Source organism: Heterodontus francisci, chromosome 14 (genome assembly GCF_036365525.1).
Source record: "Heterodontus francisci isolate sHetFra1 chromosome 14, sHetFra1.hap1, whole genome shotgun sequence".
NCBI lineage: Eukaryota > Metazoa > Chordata > Chondrichthyes > Heterodontiformes > Heterodontidae > Heterodontus > Heterodontus francisci.
The window spans coordinates 47,092,795-47,115,926 of NC_090384.1; the positions used below are offsets into that span (position 1 = coordinate 47,092,795).

Sequence of the window (23,132 nt, forward strand, 5' to 3'; positions counted from 1 at the left end):
TCAGGCTAGTTCATGTCGTACCTGCGTCTTCAATCTCTTTAGTCACAAAGGTGATCTCACACTTACACTAAGCAAAGAGGAGGGACTAAGAAGAGCCAGGCACCTGTATGATTGCTGCATCGTATTGTGTGTTTGCAAATGAAAAAATACCCCTTTAAAAGTGTGTTTTTATTACTGAGAAATTGAAGTGAAGGGCTGGACCTGTAGTGCAGGTTAAGTAAGGCTGATAAAAGTAGGAGAGACGCTGAAGTAAATTCGGAAGTAGTGCCTTGGTGACACCCAGCATGGTTTCTAAAAGGGACAACTAAGGGAGGTAATGAGTTCCACAGTTGCAAGGTAGGAGGGTAAAGATGTTAGAGTGGGATACCACAAAATGAGCCAGGATTTCAGTACAACAGCAACTTGCATTTAAGGCGCATCACAGGGGTGTAAACAGACAAAAAATGAAAAATTTGGAGAGGTAGCTAAAGAGGTACATTTTATACAGCGTCTTAAAGGAGGAGAAACTACAGATTAGAAAGGGTTTGCAGGATGGGGTATTTGGAGTTAAGGAGGAAAGAGTTGAGGTGAACACCACCCATAGTAGTCTGATAAAACCAGATAAACAAGGAAATGTGACAGGCTGAAGAATGCAGAAATCTTGTCGGACTTCAGGTTTTTTTAAATTTACAAACGAAGCAAGCTTTGACTTGTTCGTCAAACATTATTTTTTTTTTAAATATATACTTTATAGAGTAAACATTACAAACCCTCTCGAATTCTGCAACCTACATGTCTCCTTTCGGCTATTGCTCGATTGCAAAGTTTATTGTCCAGCACGTCGGCGAATGAGTGACGTTATGTTCCAGCCGACATCACATCGGTCGGCAGAGCGATAAGTGGAGAGAGAGAAAAAAATCCCATCGAAAGGGGGGGTGGGTAGGGTGGGGGGGGGGGGGGGGGGTGGGGGGGAAGCAGGAGGGGAAGGAATCTGAACCGGGAATCCTGGCCAGTACTTTTGCTTTATTAAAGGAGAAAGGTTTCATTTCCCCCCAACCCTCAGTGGATCCTCTTATACTCTTGAAGGAGTGAGAAGGATAAAATCCCAGGTCTGATATTATATTCGTGTTGAAATTAGCCAACACAAAATAAAGAGTAAAGTTTGGTTTGAAACTGATCAGCCAGCACGAAATTGACTCGTGAAACTGACCTCCCGCAGGTACATTGAGGAGGTGCGAGATTGTGGATTACCAGAGGCGCTAGTAGGGGCTCCAGTCTCAGTTGAATCTTTGCTTGTATATTTTATTTTTGTGGGAATTCCCTGATGTTTTGAAGTCCTGGGAAGCAGGCGATCTCTTTACATGGATGTGTCGGGGAGGAGTCGCTAGCTGATAGAGAAATGGAAGTGGTTGACGAGACTGAAGCTTTGCAACGCTTTTTTGAAGGTAAAGAAAAGGGAATTTCCCCTCAGATTTATTTTGTAATTCTAAGAGATTCTGATCGGTTATATTTTTATGTCAAAAATGGCTGCGATCTACGGGAAAGCGAGAAGACAGAAGTAAAACAAAAAAAAAAGATTGAAGAGTCTGGGGTAGGACTGGTGCTGTTTTGTACTGGGAGTTCCTTACTGTGTACGTTTCTATCTGTGTGTATCTAAAACATACCAAAACATTTTAAAACAATTTATTTGGAGCTAAATATCTATTTGAATTAATTGCTTCTCATTTGTGTAAACCTCGATACCAGAAGTGAAACCAAGTTTAATATACAATAATTTCTGCAGTTTTGCAGCATTGAATATATATTTATTTCAAACTCAAAGGTGTAACAATTACCCGACTTAACATAGTTGATAAATTCCAGCAAAATATTATCAGATTCCGACGAGCATTTTTTTAAAAAAAGAAAACGCTATTTTAATATGTAGTCTTTAAAGTTTATGGAATTTATAGTTGCAACCTCTCATGTGTTTGACATAAATCAAGGTTTAATTTGTATTTTTTTACAATGAAGATGGGATATTTATTGGAAAAAGAAAACTTTTCAAGTTTCCTTAAACTTTCTGGATTCCGTTTATTTATTTGACATAAACTGCTGTTAAAAATCAAACCTTCGAGTTGCCTTCGTTCACCCGCTTGCCCTAATGTTCTTACTTTGTTTCTTGTGATTGTGAGATTTACTCGTTTTATAGCTGGAATTAAGGTTGAGATTTCCACATGTATTTATTTAAATGAATCTGCTTTCGGAGAATGTGTTGTCGGATTGTCAGCCTAGCTGGTACAGAGGGAGCATATGACTCCGATTCTCACTCTCTTGCACACACACACACACTAATCCCCCTTCTAACTCTCTACAACTCTCGGGCATAGCGTTAAACTGCAATGATCGAGGGAGTTTTGGACTTGAAACGGAAAACCAAAGCTGGTGGAGAGAGATCTGTCTGTTAGACGTAAAGTGACAGTGGTTGAGGAGAGAACATCGCAGCCAGGTGATGGGCACAATTTATTCCATTTCTTTTTACTGGAATATGTTAAGCAGTGAGATAAATTGAGGTAAATTAGAAAAGATCCAATTTATTAAAATGAAATTGTGTTAGAAACATTTTTCTGGTAACAGCTTTTATATATAAGTAAGAAGGAAGAAATCCTCATGAAGCCACATGTGTTTAAAAGTTTCTTTCTTTAAATTACTGAATGGTTCCTAATTGTAAGGGATCATTTCATTTGCTTCCCGTGTTAATTAAAGAGACAGTTTTAGGTTGTGTTCAGTGTTAGAGGCCCTGCCTGGGCCATTGATCACCAACTGCACCCAACTTCTCACCAGACAGCGTACAACCACGGGAAGGAAAGGAATATTCTAGAAAACCTCAGGCAATCTGTCTGCTTCCTGCAGTATAGTGGATTTGGGATGATATGATTTAACTCTTGGGTGCTGCAGTGACTGAATTCTGTTTTGTTAACCGGTTTGGGGCACCTGTGGACTGTGGGGGAATCAACCTTTCTCATTATTGAGAAACCTAACTGGCCGGCTAATACTACCAGGGTAAAGATTGCCAACAGTAAACAAGGAGATGAGGAATTAATGATGAGGTGACAGCAAGCTTTGATTTTTAAAGTCTGTATGTTGTAGAAGGTAAGGGTGGCTGGAGGCGACGTTCCACAGTTTTAAGGGGTTGGAAATAAGGAGTTAGGGTAGGAGATGGCAGAACAAGTTTTGATTTCTTCAAATTGAGGACACTGAGAGAAGAAAGAGCATGTGGAAATAGATAGAAGGCAGGAAGATGGACGTGGTAAAGTCAGAGGTGCACTGACTGCAATAGCATCAACTAAATAGAGGAGAGAAGGAAAGATGCAATAAAGCAACAGTGAGAGGTTGGGGGGTAAAGGTGAGAGAGGAATTGCCGCTCACCCAACAAGCTTTCCCTGGCAACAGAGCAGTATCCGAGTCTTGGAATGCACTGCCTGAAAAGATGGTGGAAGTAGATTCAATAGTACCTTTCAAAAAGAAATTGGTTATACTTGAATGTGAAGGATTTGCAAGGCCAGGGGTTAAAAGCAGGGGCGTGGAATGTTTGGACAGCTCTTTCAAATAGTTGACAGGGAAACGATGGGTCGAATGGCCTCCTTCTGAGTTGTACGATTCTGTGAACGGATTTGGGCTTTATAAAGAATTTCCTCAAGATGTTCTCCTGATCGGCTGTCGTAACGTTGGTGGAAGATCGGCGGAAACCTTGGATAGACGAGACGTGTAAACAGCGTTTCTTGGTTACTTTCTGCCGAATTCGGTCGATGGGGATAAGCCTTGAGGAAATTCCGGCGAGGGTCTATCCAGCATCCGCAGTATTTTGCTTTTATCTATAAAATGGGAATGGATTTTGCAGTCAGTGAAATCCTGACAATCGGTCTAAAATACTAGTGAGTGTTAACAATTAGGTTTGCACAGAAAGGTCTCCAACATTGAACAGGAGAGAGTGTTTTGAGGGGAGTAACACCGGGATGGAGGTGCCTTTGGGTACAGATCTGTCTCTGGTAAGGATAAGGAGGAGTCATTTGAGGTGATGCATTAAGAGTATCAGACAAAAAAAGCATATTAGACAGCGTTGAAGTGTACTGGTTAATGCGGAAGTATTTCCCCACAAACCCAGCGACAGCAATCACATAGAGGAATTGCTGGAAATACACCAGCAGGCTAGCCCAGCATCTGAAAAGGAAATGTAGGTTAATACTTCGGATAGAAACCTTTCATCAGTACCAAAATTGAATTTATTTAGAAAGGAGATTTAATTTTGAAATGGAATTGAAATATACTCGTTTCAAAGACTCCACTTTAGTTACTTTTGTTTAACAAGGGCTAGTCATGAAACATTAACCAGTATTTCTTTTTTCAGATTATATCAGTATTTCTCTTTCTTTCAGATTCCAGCAGTTAGTTTTTTCTTTGCAAATTGACAAGGCTCATTCTGAAACACTACCGTTTTAAAAATTTATTATGATGCACCCAGCTTTAAGAGTGACCTGTGTCACTCAAATCTGTTACTCAATACTTTGCTCCTAGGCTGACGATTTCTTTTTGGACACAGTTCTCTGTGTGCTACGAGTGAGACTGTCCTATTCAACTGTCTGGCCATTGACACAGGGCACAGTCAGATATGCATCCAAATGGGGCGCACTCTACCCATTGGAAATGAGAGCTTTCATCCTTGGGATAAGACGTTAACATGAGCTTCCGTCCACGTGTGCTGGTGGTTCAGGTGGTTGTTTAAGTTCCTGAGGCGTTGTTTGAAAAGGAGCAGGCAGCTGTCCTGGTGTACTGTCCTGGCCAACATTCCTCCATCGGCCAACACCAGCATGAACAGATGAACTGGCCAGTCATCTGATTGCTGTGTGGAGGATTTATAGCCACAGTATTTTCCCCTACTCTTCCAGACCCTACACTTTAAATGTAGTTTATTGTCTGAAATGTTTCGAGATATTGCACTGAGCTTTATAAATTGAAGTATTTCTTTCCAGTCATTACACCAAGTTTAGTATAACTCCAGGGCAATATAAAGCTACATTTAAAGTGCTCAGGTGATCTATTAGTCTGGGGACATTTTTTAAAACTTAATTCGGAATTAATCTGTGTTGGTAAAGAGGTCACTTTCTTAGCAATAAAGTTGATTTTGCCAAACATTTTTCCAAGTTATCTCGTAACATTAATAATTTAACCAGCTAGGGAATAGGACTACACACATGCACGATGCATATGAGCAGAGCTGCTTTGTCACCAGGAAGAGTGCAATGCAGTGTAATTCTGATTTGTTTGTCTGCATATTATACTCTACAGATATCTGCTGGACTCTAAAGGTTAGATTATTACAGTTCAGAAGAAATGCTTGCTGCTGACACCGTACCTATATTTTAAAACATTATAAATAATAATTGAAACTTTCCCTCGAGTACAAAGACACTTTCCACAGAGCAAATCAGTGTCCTATCTGTCCCTGTGTCTCTCTCATACTTTCCATCTTCATCTTTTTAAAAAATGTTGATATATTTTAGCTTCTATTTTGTTCTTTCTCTCGCACACTTTCCTTGTTCTATTATGGTGTTAACATATCCCCCTTCTCTCATTCTCTGTCATTTTTTTCTCCATTGCTCACATATTCTCTATCTCACTCTCTTTCACAGTCTCACACATCCAGCCACATTCCTCCTCTCACATTTCTATCATATTCCCTCTTGCACACACATCTTAATTTCCTCAGTTTCTAACTAATATATGCAGCCTCTTATTGAAATTATTCAGTCAGGATTGTCTGACTACCTGTCATGACACAAACTGCTGGAAATGTATAGCAAGTCAGTCATCTGTAAAGAGGAATAACCAATTTACCTTTTTGGATAGTGCTTTTCTTCAGCTGCTGACTGACCTGATGTGTGCTTCTGATATTTTCTATTATTGCTTTGCATTTTCGATGTTGCCGTGTTTTTGTTAATTATCTGTAGAAACAGTTAACTAGAAGTTAATTACTGCAGTCTCGGGAGCTATATTCATCATTATCCCTGCCATTGCGACACTAAAATATTATTTTCAATTCAAGTCTTCATGCCAAACTATTCAGGCAGGGCAGTGCATTAAGGAAGCCTCACCATCAGAATCCCATCCCTTTAAAAAAAACAAGTGTCCTCATTAAGACCTCGTTTAAAGTGGGATATTCATTATCAAGACCACATTTTAAAGAGAATCCCTCATAATAGTAAAAGTTTCACTATTAGGATCTCTGTTTAAAAAGGGACTCTCCTATCAGGATCCCTCCTAAAGGTGGACTCTTACCATCAGGCCTGCCTTTTAAAGACAGAGCAGATATTGAGACCCTCATCTATAAGTGGGTTATGTGAAGCGAGAGGATTTGGCAAACTTTTTTATTGCTTGGGAAACAACAACAACTCATATTTATACAGTGCCTTTAGTAGATTAGATTAGATTAGATTAGAGATACAGCACTGAAACAGGCCCTTCGGCCCACCGAGTCTGTGCCGAACATCAACCACCCATTTATACTAATCCTACACTAATCCCATATTCCTACCAAACATCCCCACTTGTCCCTATATTTCCCTACCACCTACCTATACTAGTGACAATTTATAATGGCCAATTTACCTATCAACCTGCAAGTCTTTTGGCTTGTGGGAGGAAACCGGAGCACCCAGAGAAAACCCACGCAGACACAGGGAGAACTTGCAAACTCCACACAGGCAGTACCCGGAATCGAACCCGGGTCCCTGGAGCTGTGAGGCTGCGGTGCTAACCACTGTGCCACTGTGCCGCCCCTGTCATAAAGCATTAGTATCATAAAGCATCCCAAGGCACTTCACAGGAGCATTATAAAACAAAATATGACACTGAGCCACATAAGGTGGTATTAGGAAAGGTGACCAAAAGCTTGGTCAAAGAGGTAGGTTTTAAGAATATCTTAAAGGAGGAAAGTGAGGTGAAGAGGTGGCGAGGTATAGGGAGGGTATTCCAGAGCTTAGGCAACTGAAGCCAAGGCCACCAATGGTAGAGCGATGAAAAATCGGAGATGCTCAAGTGGCCAGAATTAGAGGAGCACAGATATCTCAGAGGGTTGTGGGGCTGGAGGAAATTACAGAGATAGGGAGTGGTGAGGATATGGAGGGATTTGAAAACAAAGATGAGAATTTTAAAATCAAGTCTTTGCTTGACTGAGAGGCAATGTAGGTCAGTGAGCACAGGGGTGATAGGGGAATGGGAATTGATACGAATTAGGACACAGGCAGCAGAGTTTCGGATGACCCCAAGTTTACAGATGGTAGAATGTGGGAGGCCAGCCAGGAGTACATTGGAATAATCAAGTCCGGAGGTAAAGAAGACATGAATGAAGGTTTCAGATGAGTTGAGGTAAGGATGAAGTTGGGTGATGTTACGGAGATAGAAATAGGCAGTCTTAATGATGGTGTGCATATGAGGTCAAAAGCTCATCTCTGGGTCAAATGTGAACAGACTGGCTTAATCTCACTGTTGCCAGGGAGAGGGACGGAGCCAATAGCTAGGGAACGGCATTTGGACTGAAACAATGGTTTCAGTCTTGTCAGTATTTAATTGGAGGAAATTTCTGCTCGTGCAGTACTGAGAGTCAGATAAGCAGATTGATAGCTTAGCAACAGTGGAGGAGTCAAGTGAGGTGGTGGTGAGGTAGCGTTGAGTGTTGTCTGCATACATGTGAAAACTAACGTGGTGCTTTCAGATGATGTCACCAAGGGGCAGCATGTAGATGAGAAATAGGAGGGGCCAAGGATAGGACCTTGGGGACACCAGAGGTAATGGTGCCGCAGCAGGAAAAGAAGCCATTGCCAGTGATTCTCTGGCTCCGATGAGTTCGATAAGAACGGAACAAGGTGAGAACAGTCCAACCTAGCTGGACGACAGTGGGAAAATGCAGGAGGAGAATGGTGTGGTGAACCATGTCAAAGGCTGAAGACAGTTTGAGAAAGATGAAGTGGGAATGTTTACATTTGTCACAGTCATATTGGATGTCATTTGTGCCTTTGATAGGAGCTGTTACAGTACTGTGGAAGGGGTGGAAACCTTAATGGAGGGTTCCAGGAAAGATGGGAACAGATTTGGAAGGTGACAACACGATCAAAGACTTTGGAGAGGAAAAGGAGGTTGGAGGCAGGACGGTAGTCTGCAAGGACAGTAGGGTCAAGGGATTTTTTTTGAGGAGAGGGGTAATGACGGCATATTGAAAGGAGATAGGGGCTACACCTGAAGAGAGAGAACCGTTAACAATATCAGCTAACATTTGGAGCAGGAGGGGAAGTTGGATGATCAGCAGTTTAATGGGAGTAGGACTGAGGAAGAAGGAGGTGAGTATCATGGACAAAGTGAGCTCAGAGAGGGCATGAGGAGAGATAGGAGGGAAACTGAAGAAAGATGTGGGTTCAGGGCGAGGGCAAAGGAGAGCATTAGAGGAAGTTTGGCCAGGTGGGCTAGTGGAAGAGAGGGAAGCGTTAGAGGTAGCTGATTGGATGGTCTCGATCTTAGTAACAAAGACGTCCATGAGTCTTCGCACTTATTGTTGGAGGTGAAGATGAAGGGGACAGCGGAGAGGGGTTTAAGAAGACAGAAAGCAGAAAAAAAATGCCGAGCCTCATTCTTGCAACATTGTCCTCAAGTGATGGGAGGATGCAGTTCAACCCTCTTTATTTACATCCTGCTACATTTGTAAATAAAGCAGGATTTACCAAAAGCTTGAAGCTGAAAGCCTCAAAAGTCACCCCTCCTGGGGCCTTCTATCAATGTCCAATTTTCATACGCTCCATTCTTCCTTTCAATTCAATGCTGAAAAACCAGAGGATGCAGCATTTTAAAGAAGCTGTTCTGAAGCTGAATCAGAGGAATGGATTGAATTGTTAAATGTTTTTTGTATCTCTCAGTTTTCTCCTGAGTCATAAAAAACCAGAAGGGCTGAGGCTTGACCCCTGGTTTGTGCTGAGTTATCTGACCTGAGTCAGAGCAGCAGTTGGGGCATGACAATTGGGCTGAGCAACCCTGGGCTAATGTGGGAAAAATGTATCCAGTGATTCCTGCAGGAAAGTCCATGAACTGATGCCAGATGAGGATGGGATCAGGGTCTGTTTTGGTGCACCCCCCTCAAAGTTGAATAGTCAACAATCACAGGTGGACTTACAGCAGCATCGGCAGAGACTCTAGCAGTATCTTCCTTGCCTGCCTTCCAGCCTCTGTAGAGTGCTTCCTCCCTGGGTCTTAACTCACACATTGAAGAATGGTCACTAGAGGCGAGGCATTGAAGGGTTAGAGTTGACCATTGAACTGTATCCCAGCAAGAGCCAGTGCCTACAGGGGAGGAGCAAAGAAAACTGAAATCAAACCAGTGCTTTATGCACTGCATTGCAAGGGTGAATGCAAACACTGTGACTGTGTGAGATTATCATCTGTTGATATAGAAATGTATTGCAGGTTCTGTGGGTTAACCTTATCAGTTATTTAATAAAAATATTTGTGTTTTTTTTCTCCCCCCTGCCTTTAGATTCTCCCTTCTTTCCTTGCTGTGTAGCATCCCTGACTGTCATAACCAACGTGGCTACCTGCTCCAAGGCTGCTGCCCACGCCGCTCACACTAGGTGTATTCAGGGTAACTTGCTGAACCCCAGTTTAAAAGTGTTACCCAGGGGTATAACAGGAGAAGTTGTGCCAATATATCAGGTTGGAGCAACATTCCGCAGACTGAGTGAACGGGACTTGTGATTTCCCCAAGCCATGGACCTTCCAGTACCAGCAATATATAGGAGGAGACCTGCTGAGTGCAGCCCAGTCCTCCATGGGGGGTGGGTGCATGGAATTGGAAACAGCCTCATTGCTGGGCCCTTCTAGAACAACTCCCAGGAGCTAGATTTAGAGCAGCATTGGTAGAAAGCCTGACAGCAGGTTTGCTGGCTGCCTACCACCCACTGTACTGTATTCCTTCCCTGGGCCTTTCATAATTGCTAATCTTCTAATGATCTGTCTAAGGTCAGGAACTCATAGCTTAGGGAACGATGCAGTTGCACCATGCCATTCAGTGGTGCGTTGCATTGGTCCACCCTGCTGCCCACCTGACAGGGCCAATCCCAGTTACTTAGGGCAGTGCCTGGTCTAGTTGGAATACAGAACTGAATAAACCAGGAAGGTCCCGTATACAGTCCCCAGGCTTTGCAAATCACAGCTCACTTCGTCTTAGTGGCCTTGGACCAGGGAAAGGAATTCCTGCTCCAGATTATTATCCAGTAAGCCATGCTGGAAGGTCTCCATACGTGGGCACCAGTTGAAGGCAGGAACATTGCTATCCTTTAAAGAGTAGCCTGTTGACACTGTCTGGGCCTCCTACACAAGGACCTGGCATTAAAGAATGTTACCTGAGGACTGCTGTCACCCAATAGCTGTATCCCTGGGAGAGGCAGTGCCTTCAGGTGGCGGAAACTGGAAGAGGAGAAAAAAAGGAAGTGATGAAAATTGATGCATTTGTTTATGATCTATTCTCACTTGTACACAGACCAAGAGGTAGCGCACTCCAGAATGGCTTATGCAGACGGTCCCTTCAGACATTACAACACAGGTCAGCATCACATATATACCTTAACACTGTCTGTCATCCGTAAAACGAATGTTTCATTTAGAATAAAAACAGAGCCTGATAAAAATATACACCAGGCCCCTCAGCATCTGACTGTTCAGGGCTCTGAGGTTGACACATGCAAAATGTTCATCTGTCTTCTATTTCAGATGCTGACTGACCTGCCGTGTATTTCCACTGTTTGCAGTTTTTCTTTCTGTCACTAATGTTTTGCTTTGCCCTGTATTTTGGATGGTAAGTGTTAAGTAGCTTGTATGTCTTTCATGGGCTGCATTTGTTGTATGGAATCTCTGAAGATAGAGCAACCCTAAAAAATTCATCAATGTATGTTAGAATGCTTTATGCTGTCTTTAGGCGAGGTTATTGAATTTTGTGGATTCCTTTGCCTTCTCCGCCCCTGGACTTTTAAGGAGCTTCGCTGCAACACATGCAGTCTTTGAAAAGCGTGCTGCTCTGATGGGTCACACCAGACATTTGAAAAGGCCACTCATTGAGTAAAAACATCAGTCTAGCATCTGTAAAGGCTCAGTGGTTGAAAGCATTGCTCAGTATAGCTTTGAACCACACTGACCAGAGGATTTTAAGTCTTATCTGCCTCCTATACTGAGTCAGTCAAGGTGACAGTTCAGGTGTTAGAATCCATTGGTCGCAGTTCATCAGCTTAGAGATTTAGAGTAGACGAAGGTGAAATTAATTGTAGATATAGGTAGGGTACTTAGTGCTCAAGGGGAGTAAGAGAGGAAAGTCAGAGGAGCACTCAATGGCATTATAAGTATGCCAGTACTGATACCTTGAGGCATAGCAATGGTCAGATGTGGTAATGAGGAAGAGATCAGCTTGGCTCTTTATGCAGTAGATTAGGAGGCTATCAAGAAAGGACTCCGTCCTATTCAGTCATTGCACTGTCTCAATCAGTACTAGCTCATGAAATAAACATTTTGTGCAATTCATTTGATTTTCTTTTTTTCTTATGTATCTCCCTTTCCATTGATCGCACTATTCATAAGGCACTTTCACCACAAAGACTGTAGTGCTTTGAGGAGAAGGACCACTATCTCCTTTCCAGGGCAACTAAGGATGGAAAATAAATGCGGCTTTGTCAACATTGCCCAAATCCCCAGAAAAATAAATCCACATCATATTGATAATTGGATCACCTCAAAGTCTGCTCATTCGCAAAGGAGCATGAATTTCATGGATCTGATCTAACTATTAGACAGTGGTAGTCCTCGCATGAGTTGCTTCACATTGTTGAAAGTGGTCTGTGCATTGTTATAGTCTCTGCTAGGTTCTTCCCTCTCTCTCGCTCGCTATCTCTACCTATTCACACGCTATATATTGCGGGGGGGGGGGGGGGGGTGGGGGGGGAGCGGGTGGGGAGGTGGTGGGGAGCTGATGATACGCATGATGTTGCTGTTCTTGTCCTTCTTAGTGGGGGGTAAGGTCACAGATGAAGGAGGTCCTGTTGAAGTAGGCTTAGTGAGTTGCTGCAGTGTATCCTGCAGATAAAACATACCGCAGCCACAGTGCGCTGATGCTGGAAGGTGATGGATATTGAGTCCACTGATGGAGGCAATGACCAGGTAAACTATATGTTCATGGTGTCAAGTTTCTTGAGTGTTGCTACAGCTATATTCACCCTGCAAGTGTTGAGTATTCCATCATATTCTAACTTGAGTCTTGTAGATTGTGTCGGCTTTGAGAGGCCAGGAGATGAGCCATCATAGTTTTCCATCTATGAGCCATCATAGTTTTCAGCCTCTGCCCTGCTATAGTTGCTATATTTTTGATATGGCTGGTCCAGTTAAACCTCTGTTCAATGGTGACCTCCAACATTGAGCCAGGAAAATCAGTAAAGCCTTCTATTATCAAGAGACATATCATAAAAATTAGCAAGTAGGAATGAGAAAGGAAGTCAGAACATTTTTGCACAAAAGATAATAGAGTTCTAGAGTTCAATGGATAGTTAGATATGTTAAAGAGGAAAGGATTTAAGGATGTATTGCAAAGAGGGTATGTAAAAGTGATATATTAAAAAGGACCTAACTATTTTTCTGGTTCTGAAAAAACCTTGTTATTTTATGCATTGTCTTGAATGAGATTAATCATTAAGGTCAAATTGAGGTGACTGGAGGTCTCAGTGATGGAATTTAGGAGCAATTCAAAAAAATTATGCATTCAATCTGAATAACAAACATTCACAGAAGAAGAGGTGTGATCAAACCAAGGTCACTGAATTTCACACTGGTGCTGACCCAGTTTGACAGTTATAGAGTCCCCTGTGCAGCAAGAACCAACAGTTCATAATGTGCTTCCGATTCAGATTTGAATGTGGTGTGCTGTATGATACAGTACCGTGTTACGGCTTTTTAAGATTTGCACTAAACTCTGAACAAACAGTTTAAACATGCACAGAGTAAAAGGCAGTGAATGACACTTTGCGACATGTGCATTCCCTATTTTTGGTTAAAGTCTTTTGTTAAGCAGCATGTTTAGAACATATTTGCATTTATGTCAAACCTGCTGCTTTTGTCTTTCTCTTGTGTTGGCTTTCTCTGTCTTTCTATCCCTGTATCTCTAGCTACTCTTACACTGCCTAAGCACAGGTCTCATGCAGTTAATGACAACCTCAGTGTAAAGTTGCCATTTGGTAGACCTGTTTTTTTTAATTGTTTCATGGCATGTGGGCATCGCTGGCAAGGCCAGCATTTGTTGCCCATCCCTAATTGCCCTTGAGAAGGTGGCAGTGAGCTGTCTTCTTGAACTGCTGCAGGCCATCTGGTGCGGGTACACCCACAGTGCTTTTAGCAAGGGAGCTCCAGGATTTTGATCGAGTGACATTGAAGGTGATATATTTCCAAGTCAGGATGCTGTGTGGCTCGGAGGGAAACTTGCAGATGGTACTGTTTCTATGCATCTGCTGCCCTTGTCCTTTTAGGTGGTAGAGGTGGTAAATTTGGAAGGTGCTGTCAAAGGAGGCGTGGTGAGATGCTGCAGTGCATCTTGCATATGATACACACTGTTGCTACTGTGTGTCGGCAATGGAGGAAGTGAATGTTTAAGATGGTGGATTCGGTGCTGATCAAATGGATTGCTTTGTCCTGTATGATGTCGAGCTTCCTGAGTGTTGTTGGAGCTGCACTCATCCAGGCAAGTGGAGAGCATTCCATCACACTCCTGACTTGTGCCTTGTAGATGATGGACAGGCTTTGGGGAGTCAGGAGGTGAGTTACTCGCCACAGAATTCCCAGCCTTTGACCTGCTCATGTTTTTTTTTAATTCGTTCATGGGATGTGGCATCGCTGGCTAGGCCAGCATTTATTGCCCATCCCTAATTGCCCTTGAACTGACTTGGTTTGCTAGGCCATTAAAGAGAGCATTTAAGAGTCAACCACATTGCTGTGGGTCTTGAGTCACAGGTAGGCCCAACCAGGTAAGGTCGGCAGATTTTCTTCCCTACAGGGCATTAGTGAACCAGATGGCATTTTTACAACAATTGACAATGGATCCATGGTCACCATTGGACGAGCTTTTAATTTCAGACTTATTAAGTGAATTCAAATTTCACCATCTGCAGTGGTAGGATTTGAACCCATGTCCCCAAGTCGCCAGAGCATTAGCCTGGGCCTCTGGATTGCTAGTCCTGTGACATTACCACTACTCCACCGCCTCCCCGCCTACTATTTATGTGGCAGCTCCAGTTCAGTTTCTGGTCAACGGTAACCCCCAGGATGTTGATAGAAGGGATTCAGTGATGGTAATGCCATTGAATATCAAGGGGAGAGGGTTAAATTCTCTCTTGTTGGAGATGCTCATTGTCTGGCACTTGTGTAGCGCGAATGTTACTTGCCATTTATCAGCCCAAGCCTGGATGTTGTCCAGGTTTTGCTGCATATACACACGGACTGCTTCAGTGTCTGAGAAGTCATGAATGGTACTGAACATCGTACAATCATCAGTGAACATCCCCACTTCTGATTTTATGATGGAGGGAAGGTCACTGATGAAGCAACTGAGGATAGTTGGGCCCAGGACACTACTCTGAGGAACTCCTGCAACAATGTCGTGGGGCTGCGGTGATTGGCCTCCAAAAAACAGAATCATCTTCCTTTGTGCTAGGTATGAGTCCTACCAGTGGAGAGTTTCCCCCTGAATCCCATTGACTTCAACTTGACAGAGGGCTCCTTGATGCCACACTTGGTCAAATGCTGCCTTGGGCAATCACTCTCACCTCATCTCTTGAGTTTAGCTCTTTTGTCCATGTTTGGACCAAGGCTGTAATGAGGTCAGGAGCCAAGTGGCCCTGGCAAAATCCAAATTGAGCATCAGTGAACAGGTTGGTGCTGTTGTGGTGCTTGATAGCACTGTCAACAACACCTTCCATCACCCTCCTGATGATCGAGAGTAGACTGATGGGGCAGGAATTGGCTGGATTGTATTTGTCTTGCTTTTTGTGGACAGGACATACCTGGGCAATTTTCCACATTGTCGCGTGGATGCCAGTGTTGTAGCTGCACTGGAACAGCTTAGCTAGGGACGCGGGTGGTTCTGCATCTGAAGTCCTTAGTACTACAACCAGGATGTTGTCAGGGCCCATAGCCTTTGTAGTATCCAGTGTCTTCAGCCGTTTAGTTTAGAGATACAGCACTGAAACAGGCCCTTCGGCCTACCGAGTCTGTGCCGACCATCAACCACCCATTTATACTAATCCTACACTAATCCCCTATTCCTACCACATCCCCACCTTTCCCTATATTTCCCTACCACCTACCTATACTAGGGGCAATTTATAATGGCCAATTTACCTATCAACCTGCAAGTCTTTGGCATGTGGGAGGAAACCGGAGCACCCGGAGGAAACCCACGCAGACACAGGGAGAACTTGCAAACTCCACACAGGCAGTACCCAGAATTGAACCCGGGTCGCTGGAGCTGTGAGGCTGCGGTGCTAACCACTGCGCCACTGTGCCGCCCTGTGTTTCTTGATATTATGTGGAGTAATTCAAATTGCCTTAAGACAGGCATCTGTGATACTGGGAGCCTCAGGAGTAGGCAGAGATGTATCATCCATTTGGCACTTCTGGCTGAAGATGGTCCCAAATGCTCCAGCCTTGTCTTTTGCACTGAGTAACAAACAGATCTAATCAACAGAAAGACTTAGTGAATTTGGCAACTATACATTAGGGTTGCCAGCATCTGGCAAGACCTGTGTGTTGAAAACCAGTGATAATAACACAATAATAAAAACAAGAAGTGCTGGAAATACTCAGCAGGTCTGGCACCATCTGTGGAGAGAGAAGCAGAGTTAACCTTTCAGGTCAGTGACCCTTCATCATAACACTAATCTAGGGTTATAACTGACATGACGGGCAGCAGTTAAACTGCCTGGAGGCTGCCGCCCAGTGGCAGGCCGAGGGACTAATGCTCTGGGCAGGTTTACAGGCCCTCCCTGCCTGCTGGGGTGTGCGTATATGCAAAGGCCACCCTATAGAAGTATTCCACCCCCCCCCCCCCCCCCCCACCTCACCCAAGGTCCCCCCACCCCCCATCCCACAGTGGTGGCTGCTGAATCTTTTTTTATTTAAAGATTTTAAAATGTTGGTGAGAGGGTGCCTCCATGTTGAAGGACCCTCTCAGTTACTTACTGTCAACTGTAGTCTGATGTTCCTTTCAAGCTGGAATGCCTCTGATTGGACCTCCACCCACCTGCATCCTTAATTGGACATGGAACTTGTCTCCATGCCAATTATGTGGGCACCTCAATGAAAATACCAATGAGTGACTACTGCCTTCCAGGGGTGGGCTCAGGACACAGAAACAACCCGACTCCTGTTTCGCATCTCCAAAGCAAAAATTCAGCCCTTAGTGTCTGTATGTATCCCCATCTAGTTGCCTGCCTCTTTTACTCTGCCTCCCTTTGACCCATGCTCTCTTGATTGCATTTGTATAAGCACACAATGTCTTTGTCTGTGTTTGTCTTTCCATCTGTGTAAGTACACAGCCAGTCTCTCTTGCTCTCCTTTATCTCAGTGTGTCTATGCGGATTGGGTGTTTTTCTTTATCTTTCCCCATTTATCTCTATATTCATCCCTTTATATGTGTTTGTCACGAGCTACCTCCATTTATTTGTGTGTGTATGCAATGTCCCTGTGAGTCTGAGTAAATGCACTGCGTGTGTGTGTGTCTCACTCTATCTGTGTAAGCCACAGTGTTTGTCTCTCTAACTGTGTAAGTACAATGTGTCTTTCTCACTATCTCTGTCTCTCTTTCCATTCCACTACCTGTTACACTCTTGTCTCCAGACGCCAAATCCAGTTGCCAGGTTGCAGGCATTTATGTAATGGGGTCAATTTGTGACTGATGTGCTCGTTGGTGGTGTGTGCTGCTTTTTTATATTGCAACTTAGACACCCTAATCCAGAAGACATGCCCTGGTCAGTGACCAGAGGTAACCAACCAGTAGGCTGATGGAATAACTGCAATAACAAAGCTTCGGATCAGTTGCTGTCCCCTTTCCGTCTGCGTGTTAATATTTACTGTAGCTTGCTGTGACCAAACATTATAAATGTTTGTTGTAAATAAGTAGTTTTATGACATCATAAGCATTCAGATATAAAATTGTTTCCATGGTTACCAGCCCGCTGTGTCCTTAACACATAAATAACAGGTGACTTGGGGCAGTGATTTACTTCAGCGATTCTTTTTGCCACAAGACAGCTTATAAACAGGGTGGAGTGACTGCAGGGAAGAAGCAGGGTTGAAGGAGGTTAAATAATGGAACTGGAATCAATGGGGAAGGGGGACTATTTTCAACTGATAACCGTCTTGTTTCTCACCTGTAAAATGGTGACCGGCAGAGAAAACTCTGATTGGAACCATGTACGTTAACTTATTGCCTGATTTAATTTTCAGGCAGGCCCTTAAATACACACTTGACACTCCTGCCCTAAACAGGTGGGGAGGCTGTTTAAATAAGCAAACCATGGTGCTACACTGGGTATAGGACCCCGATTGCAATCTTCATGCCAAAAATGGTGGAGAATGCCAAGTGGTTGCGAGTTGCACTTTTTCCCGGCATTGAGAGGCCTAAACAGTAATCCTGAAAGGGGCTACTAGAGGCTGCTCAGAAAAGGTAAATCCTGTTTTCTTGGGGGAACAGGAAGAGCATTCGTGCTCTTCCCAGTCCCCCAAAAGTCTGGCCCTTTGCGAGCTCGTTTTCCCCTTCCCCTGCATACCCCTCCCCCCACAGTAGGCCCTACCAGTCAGCCAGTGCCATGCAGAAGCATCCTGACTATGGCTTTGGACAGGCTTTGCGGACACGTTGTCAATATCCTGCCTGGTTTGGGCCTGAACTAAAAATCTTCCCCAATGACATTTAGTCTTATAGATTTACATTATTATGAAGAAGATGCCTACTTTTCATGTTTCTCACTGAGCAAGAAAATCAGATCAGCCATGATCTTGTTGAATGGCGGAGTAGGCTCGAGGGGTCGAGTGGCCTACTCCTGCTCCTAATTTGTATGTTCGTATGTTGATTTAGGGTCTCAGGAATGTAAATAATGAAGAAAGATTAAGAAATTTGGGATTATTTTTATTTGAAAAGAGGAGACTTTGAGAAGACCAAATTGAAGTTTCAGGGATTTTTTTGAAGGTAAATGATAAAAAGTTGATCCAGACAAATTTTTCAGTGTAAAAACAGAAAGTGCTGGAAATACTCAACAGGTCTGGCAGCATCTGTCGAGAGAGAGAAAAATGGAGTTAATGTTTCAGGTCTGATGAAAGGTCACAGACCTGAAATGTTAACTCTGTTTCTTGCTCGACAGATGCTGCCAGGACTGCTGATTATTTCCAGCACTTTCTGTTTTTATTCCAGATTTCCAACATCCACATTATTTTGCTTACATTTTTCAGTGTGTTAGATAAAGGGAAATTAAGTTACTAGCAAGAAAGTGAGGAATAAGAAGTTACGGTAGGTGTAGTTTTATCAACTAAAGGGTAATAGAGTTGTGGAATAAGACACCAGGACAGGACATTGAAGTTGATGGTATGAATGACCTAGTTAGATGCATTTCTGGAGAGAGAAGGAATTGGTGGATACTTTCAAAAGGTGGGTAGATGAAGGTTGATCTGTCAAAAAATTGACAGGAATGCTGGGCCGAGGAGCCTTTTTTGGTTTCAAAAATTCTTTCTCACCATCTTCACCATTGGATCATCCATTTAGTTTTGAGGGGGGGGGGCAAGACTCGTGTGACTAATATGTTAGAGGCATTTTGCTGTTCGTTTTCCACTTCAGTTATGATATGGGTAGCTTTATTTTACACTGTCTTTTCATGGGCTGCAGAAGCTTGGGATCCAAATGCCGGCTTTGCTCAGTATTGGCAGTCTCCAAACCATCTCCAGCTGCTTCATCAATGACCTTCCCTCCATCATAAAATCAGAAGTGGAGATGTTGTCTGATAATTGCACAATGTTCAATTCCATTCATAACTCCTCAGACAACGAAGCAGTTCCTTCCCGCATGCAGAAAGATTTGGACAACATTTAGGCTTAAGTTAATAAGTGGCAAGTAAAATTCACGCCATACCGAATGCCAGGCAATGACTATCTCCAACAAGGGAGAATCAAAGCATCTCCCATTGACATTCAATGGCATTACCAAGGCTGAATCCTCCACCATCAACATCCTGTGGGTTAACATTGGCTAGAAACTGAACAGGTCCAGCCACATTAATACTGTGACTACAAAAGCATGTCAGAGGCTGGGAATTCTGCTGCGAGTAGCTTAACTCCTGAAACCCCATAGCAGGTCCACCATCTACAAGGTATAAGTCAAGAGTGTGATGGAGCATTCTGCACTTGCCTGGATGGGTGCAGCTCCAACAACACTCAAGAAGCTTGAAAGCATCCAGGACAAAGCAGCCTTCTTGACTGGTAACCCATCCACCATCTTAAATATTTACCCCCTCCACCACCAGCACACAGTGACAGCAGTGTGTACCATCTACAAGATGCACTGCAGAAACTCACCAAGCTTCCTTCGAAAGCACCTCTCAAACCCATGACCTCTACCACCTAGAAGGGCAAGGGCAGCAGGCACAAGGGAATACCATCACCCGTAAGATCCCCTCTAAGCCACACACCATCTTCACTTGGAATTGTATCGCTGTTCCTTCACTGTCTCTGGGTCAAAATCCTGGAACATCTCCCTAACAACACTGTGGATGCACCTACACTATGAGAACTGCAATCGTTCAAGAAGTTGGCTCACCATCACCTTCTCAAGGACAATTAGGGATGGACAATAAATGCTGGTCTTGTCAATGACACCAACATCCTATGAAAGGATAAAATAAAAGAGCCAGAAGATTATGAGTTCAGGCCTTACTCCAGGACTTTAGCACATAATCTTGGCAGTCACTTTGGTGCAGTTCTGAGGGAGTATTGATTCTCCAAAGTACTGCCTTTCCGATAAGATATTAAACTGATGACTTATCTGCCCAGTCAGGTGAATGTAAAAGTTCCCATGATGCTCTTCAGTCAAGAGTGGGAATGTGTCCTGACTGACACTTTTCCTTTAACCAATCTCATGCAAGATTAACTTGTCATTTTATCCACCGCTATTTGTGGAACTATTCAAAACAGAATAGGAGAGTTCTTCCGGTGCCCGTCCAACATTTATACCTCAAAACACCATAAACAATAGTATAAAAAATCATTTATCTCATCCTTGTTTGTGGGACCTTGCCTGTATGCAAAATAGGCTGCTGATAACAAGTGTACTTCAGAGGTAATCCATTAGCTGTGAATTACCTTGGGATTTTATGAGGACATAAAAGTCAGTAGACAAAGCAAGTTATTCCTTCTATTGTAAGGTCATGGAAACTCTGGGAAAGGTATGACGTAGACATAAACCATGATTTAATGAAATGTGGGACAACTCAAGGGGCCGAATGGCCTACTCCTGTTTCTGTTCTAATGTTTGTACATGCCAGCAATGTTAAAAAAAAATTTTGGGATTTTATGGGAGGCTGAGGTGTACCGGAAGGAAAACTGAGCTTTACTGGTGTGGGATGAAAGCTGTAGAGGCAGGATCGAGTGGTATAAACAGGACTGAGCTGTACCATCAGGACTGAGCTAAACCAACAGGACTGAGCTGTACCATCAGGACTGAGCTAAACCAACAGGACTGAGCTGTACCATCAGGAGTGAGCTAAACCATCAGGACTGAGCTAAACCAACAGGAATGAGCTAAACCATCAGGACTGAGCTGAACCATCAGGACGGAGCTAAACCAACAGGACTGAGCTGCACCATCAGGACTGAGCTGTACCATCAGGACTGAGCTAAACCAACAGGACTGAGATAAACCAACAGGACTGAGCTGTACCATCAGGACTGAACTAAACCAACAGGACTGAGCTGCACCATCAGAACTGAGCTAAGCCAACAGGACTGAGCTAAACCATCAGGACTCAGCTAAACCAACAGGACTGCGCTAAACCATCAGGACTGAGTTAAACCAACAGGACTGAGCTAAACCATCAGGACAGAGCTAAACCAACAGGACTGAGCTAAACCATCAGGACTGAGCTATACCATCAGGAATGAGCTGAACCATCAGGACTGAGCTAAACCAACAGGACTGAGCTGTACCATCAGGACTGAGCTAAACCAACAGGACTGAGCTAAACCAACAGGACTGAGCTGAACCATCAGGACTGAGCTAAACCAACAGGACTGAGCTAAACCATCAGGACTGAGCTGCACCATCAGGACTGAGCTGAACCATCAGGACTGAGCTAAACCAACAGGACTGAACTAAATCAACAGGACTGAGCTGAATCATCAAGACTGAGCTAAACCAACAGGACTGAGCTAAATCAACAGGACTCAGCTATATCATCAGGACTGAGCTGAACCAACAGGACTGAGCTGAATCATCAAGACTGAGCTAAACCATCAGGACTGAGCTAAACCAACAGGACTGAGCTGCACCATCAGGACTGAGCTAAGCCAACAGGACTGAGCTAAACCATCGGGACTCAGCTAAACCAACAGGACTGAGCTAAACCATCAAGACTGAGTTAAACCAACAGGACTGAGCTAAACCACCAGGACAGAGCTAAACCAACAGGACTGAGCTAAACCATCAGGACTGAGCTGTACCATCAGGACTGAGATGAACCATCAGGACTGAGCTAAACCAACAGGACTGAGCTGTACCATCAGGACTGAGCTAAACCAACAGGACTGAGCTAAACCAACAGGACTGAGCTGAACCATCAGGACTGAGCTAAACCAACAGGACTGAGCTAAACCATCAGGACTGAGCTGTACCATCAGGACTGAGCTGAACCATCAGGACTGAGCTAAACCAACAGGACTGAACTAAATCAACAGGACTGAGCTGAACCATCAGGACTGAGCTAAACCAACAGGACTGAGCTAAACCAACAGGACTGAGCTGAACCATCAGGACTGTGCTAAACCAACAGGACAGAGCTAAACCAACAGGACTGAGCTGAACCATCGGGACTGAGCGAAATCAACATGACTGAGCTGTACCATCAGGACTGAGCTAAACCAACAGGACTGATCTAAACCAAAAGGATTGAGCTATATCATCAGGACTGAGCTGTATCAACAGGACTGAGCTGAACCATCAGGACTGAGCTGTCCCATCAGGTCTGAGCTGAACCATCAGGACTGAGCTGAACCATCAGGACTGAGCTAACGAACACACTGAGCTGAACCATCAGGACTGAGCTGTACCATTAGGACTGAGCTGAACCAACAGGACTGAGCTAAACCAAAAGGACTGAGCGAAAGGAAAAGCACTGAGCTGAACCAACAGGGCTTAGCTGAACCATCAGGACTGAGTTGAACCATCAGGACTGAGCTCAACCAACAGGACTGAGCTGAATCATCAAGACTGAGCTAAACCAACAGGACTGAGCTAAATCAACAGGACTCAGCTATATCATCAGGACTGAGCTGAACCAACAGGGCTGAGCTGAATCATCAAGACTGAGCTAAACCAACAGGACTGAGCTAAATCAACAGGACTGAGCTAAGCCAACAGGACTGAGCTGTATCTTCAGTACTGAGCTGAACCAACAGGGCTGAGCTGAACCATCAGGACTGAGCTGAACCATCAAGACTGAGCTAAACCAACAGGACAGAGCTGTACCATCAGGACTGGGCTAAACCAACAGGGCTGAGCTGAACCATCAGGACTGAGCTAAACCAACAGGACTGAGCTGAATCAACAGGACTGAGGTAAACCAACAGGAGAGAGCTAAACCAACAGGACGGATCTAAACCAACAGGAATCAGCTGAACCAACAGGAATCAGCTGAACCAACAGGTCAGAGCTGTACCATCATGACGGAGCTAAACCAACAGGACTGAGCTAAACCAACAGGACTGAGCGATATCATCAAGACAGAGCTGTACCATCAGGACTGAGCTGAACCATCAGGACTGAGCTGAACCATCAGGACTGAGCTACACCA

The 23,132-nt window shown here is 43.9% G+C and overlaps 1 protein-coding gene across 3 annotated transcripts in view; it reads left to right on the top strand.

Annotated features, from left to right (window-relative positions):
• Window positions 1-970: 970 nt before the first annotated feature.
• Window positions 971-23,132, top strand: part of myrf (myelin regulatory factor) — a 368,359-nt gene continuing 346,197 nt past the window's right edge. For all 3 annotated transcript variants that reach the window (XM_068046165.1, XM_068046166.1, XM_068046167.1), the window contains exons 1-2: window positions 971-1,424; window positions 10,538-10,600. In XM_068046165.1, the coding sequence (XP_067902266.1) occupies window positions 1,379-1,424; window positions 10,538-10,600 (109 nt within the window). In that variant the 5' untranslated portion in view covers window positions 971-1,378. The remainder of the gene's footprint in view (window positions 1,425-10,537; window positions 10,601-23,132) is intronic.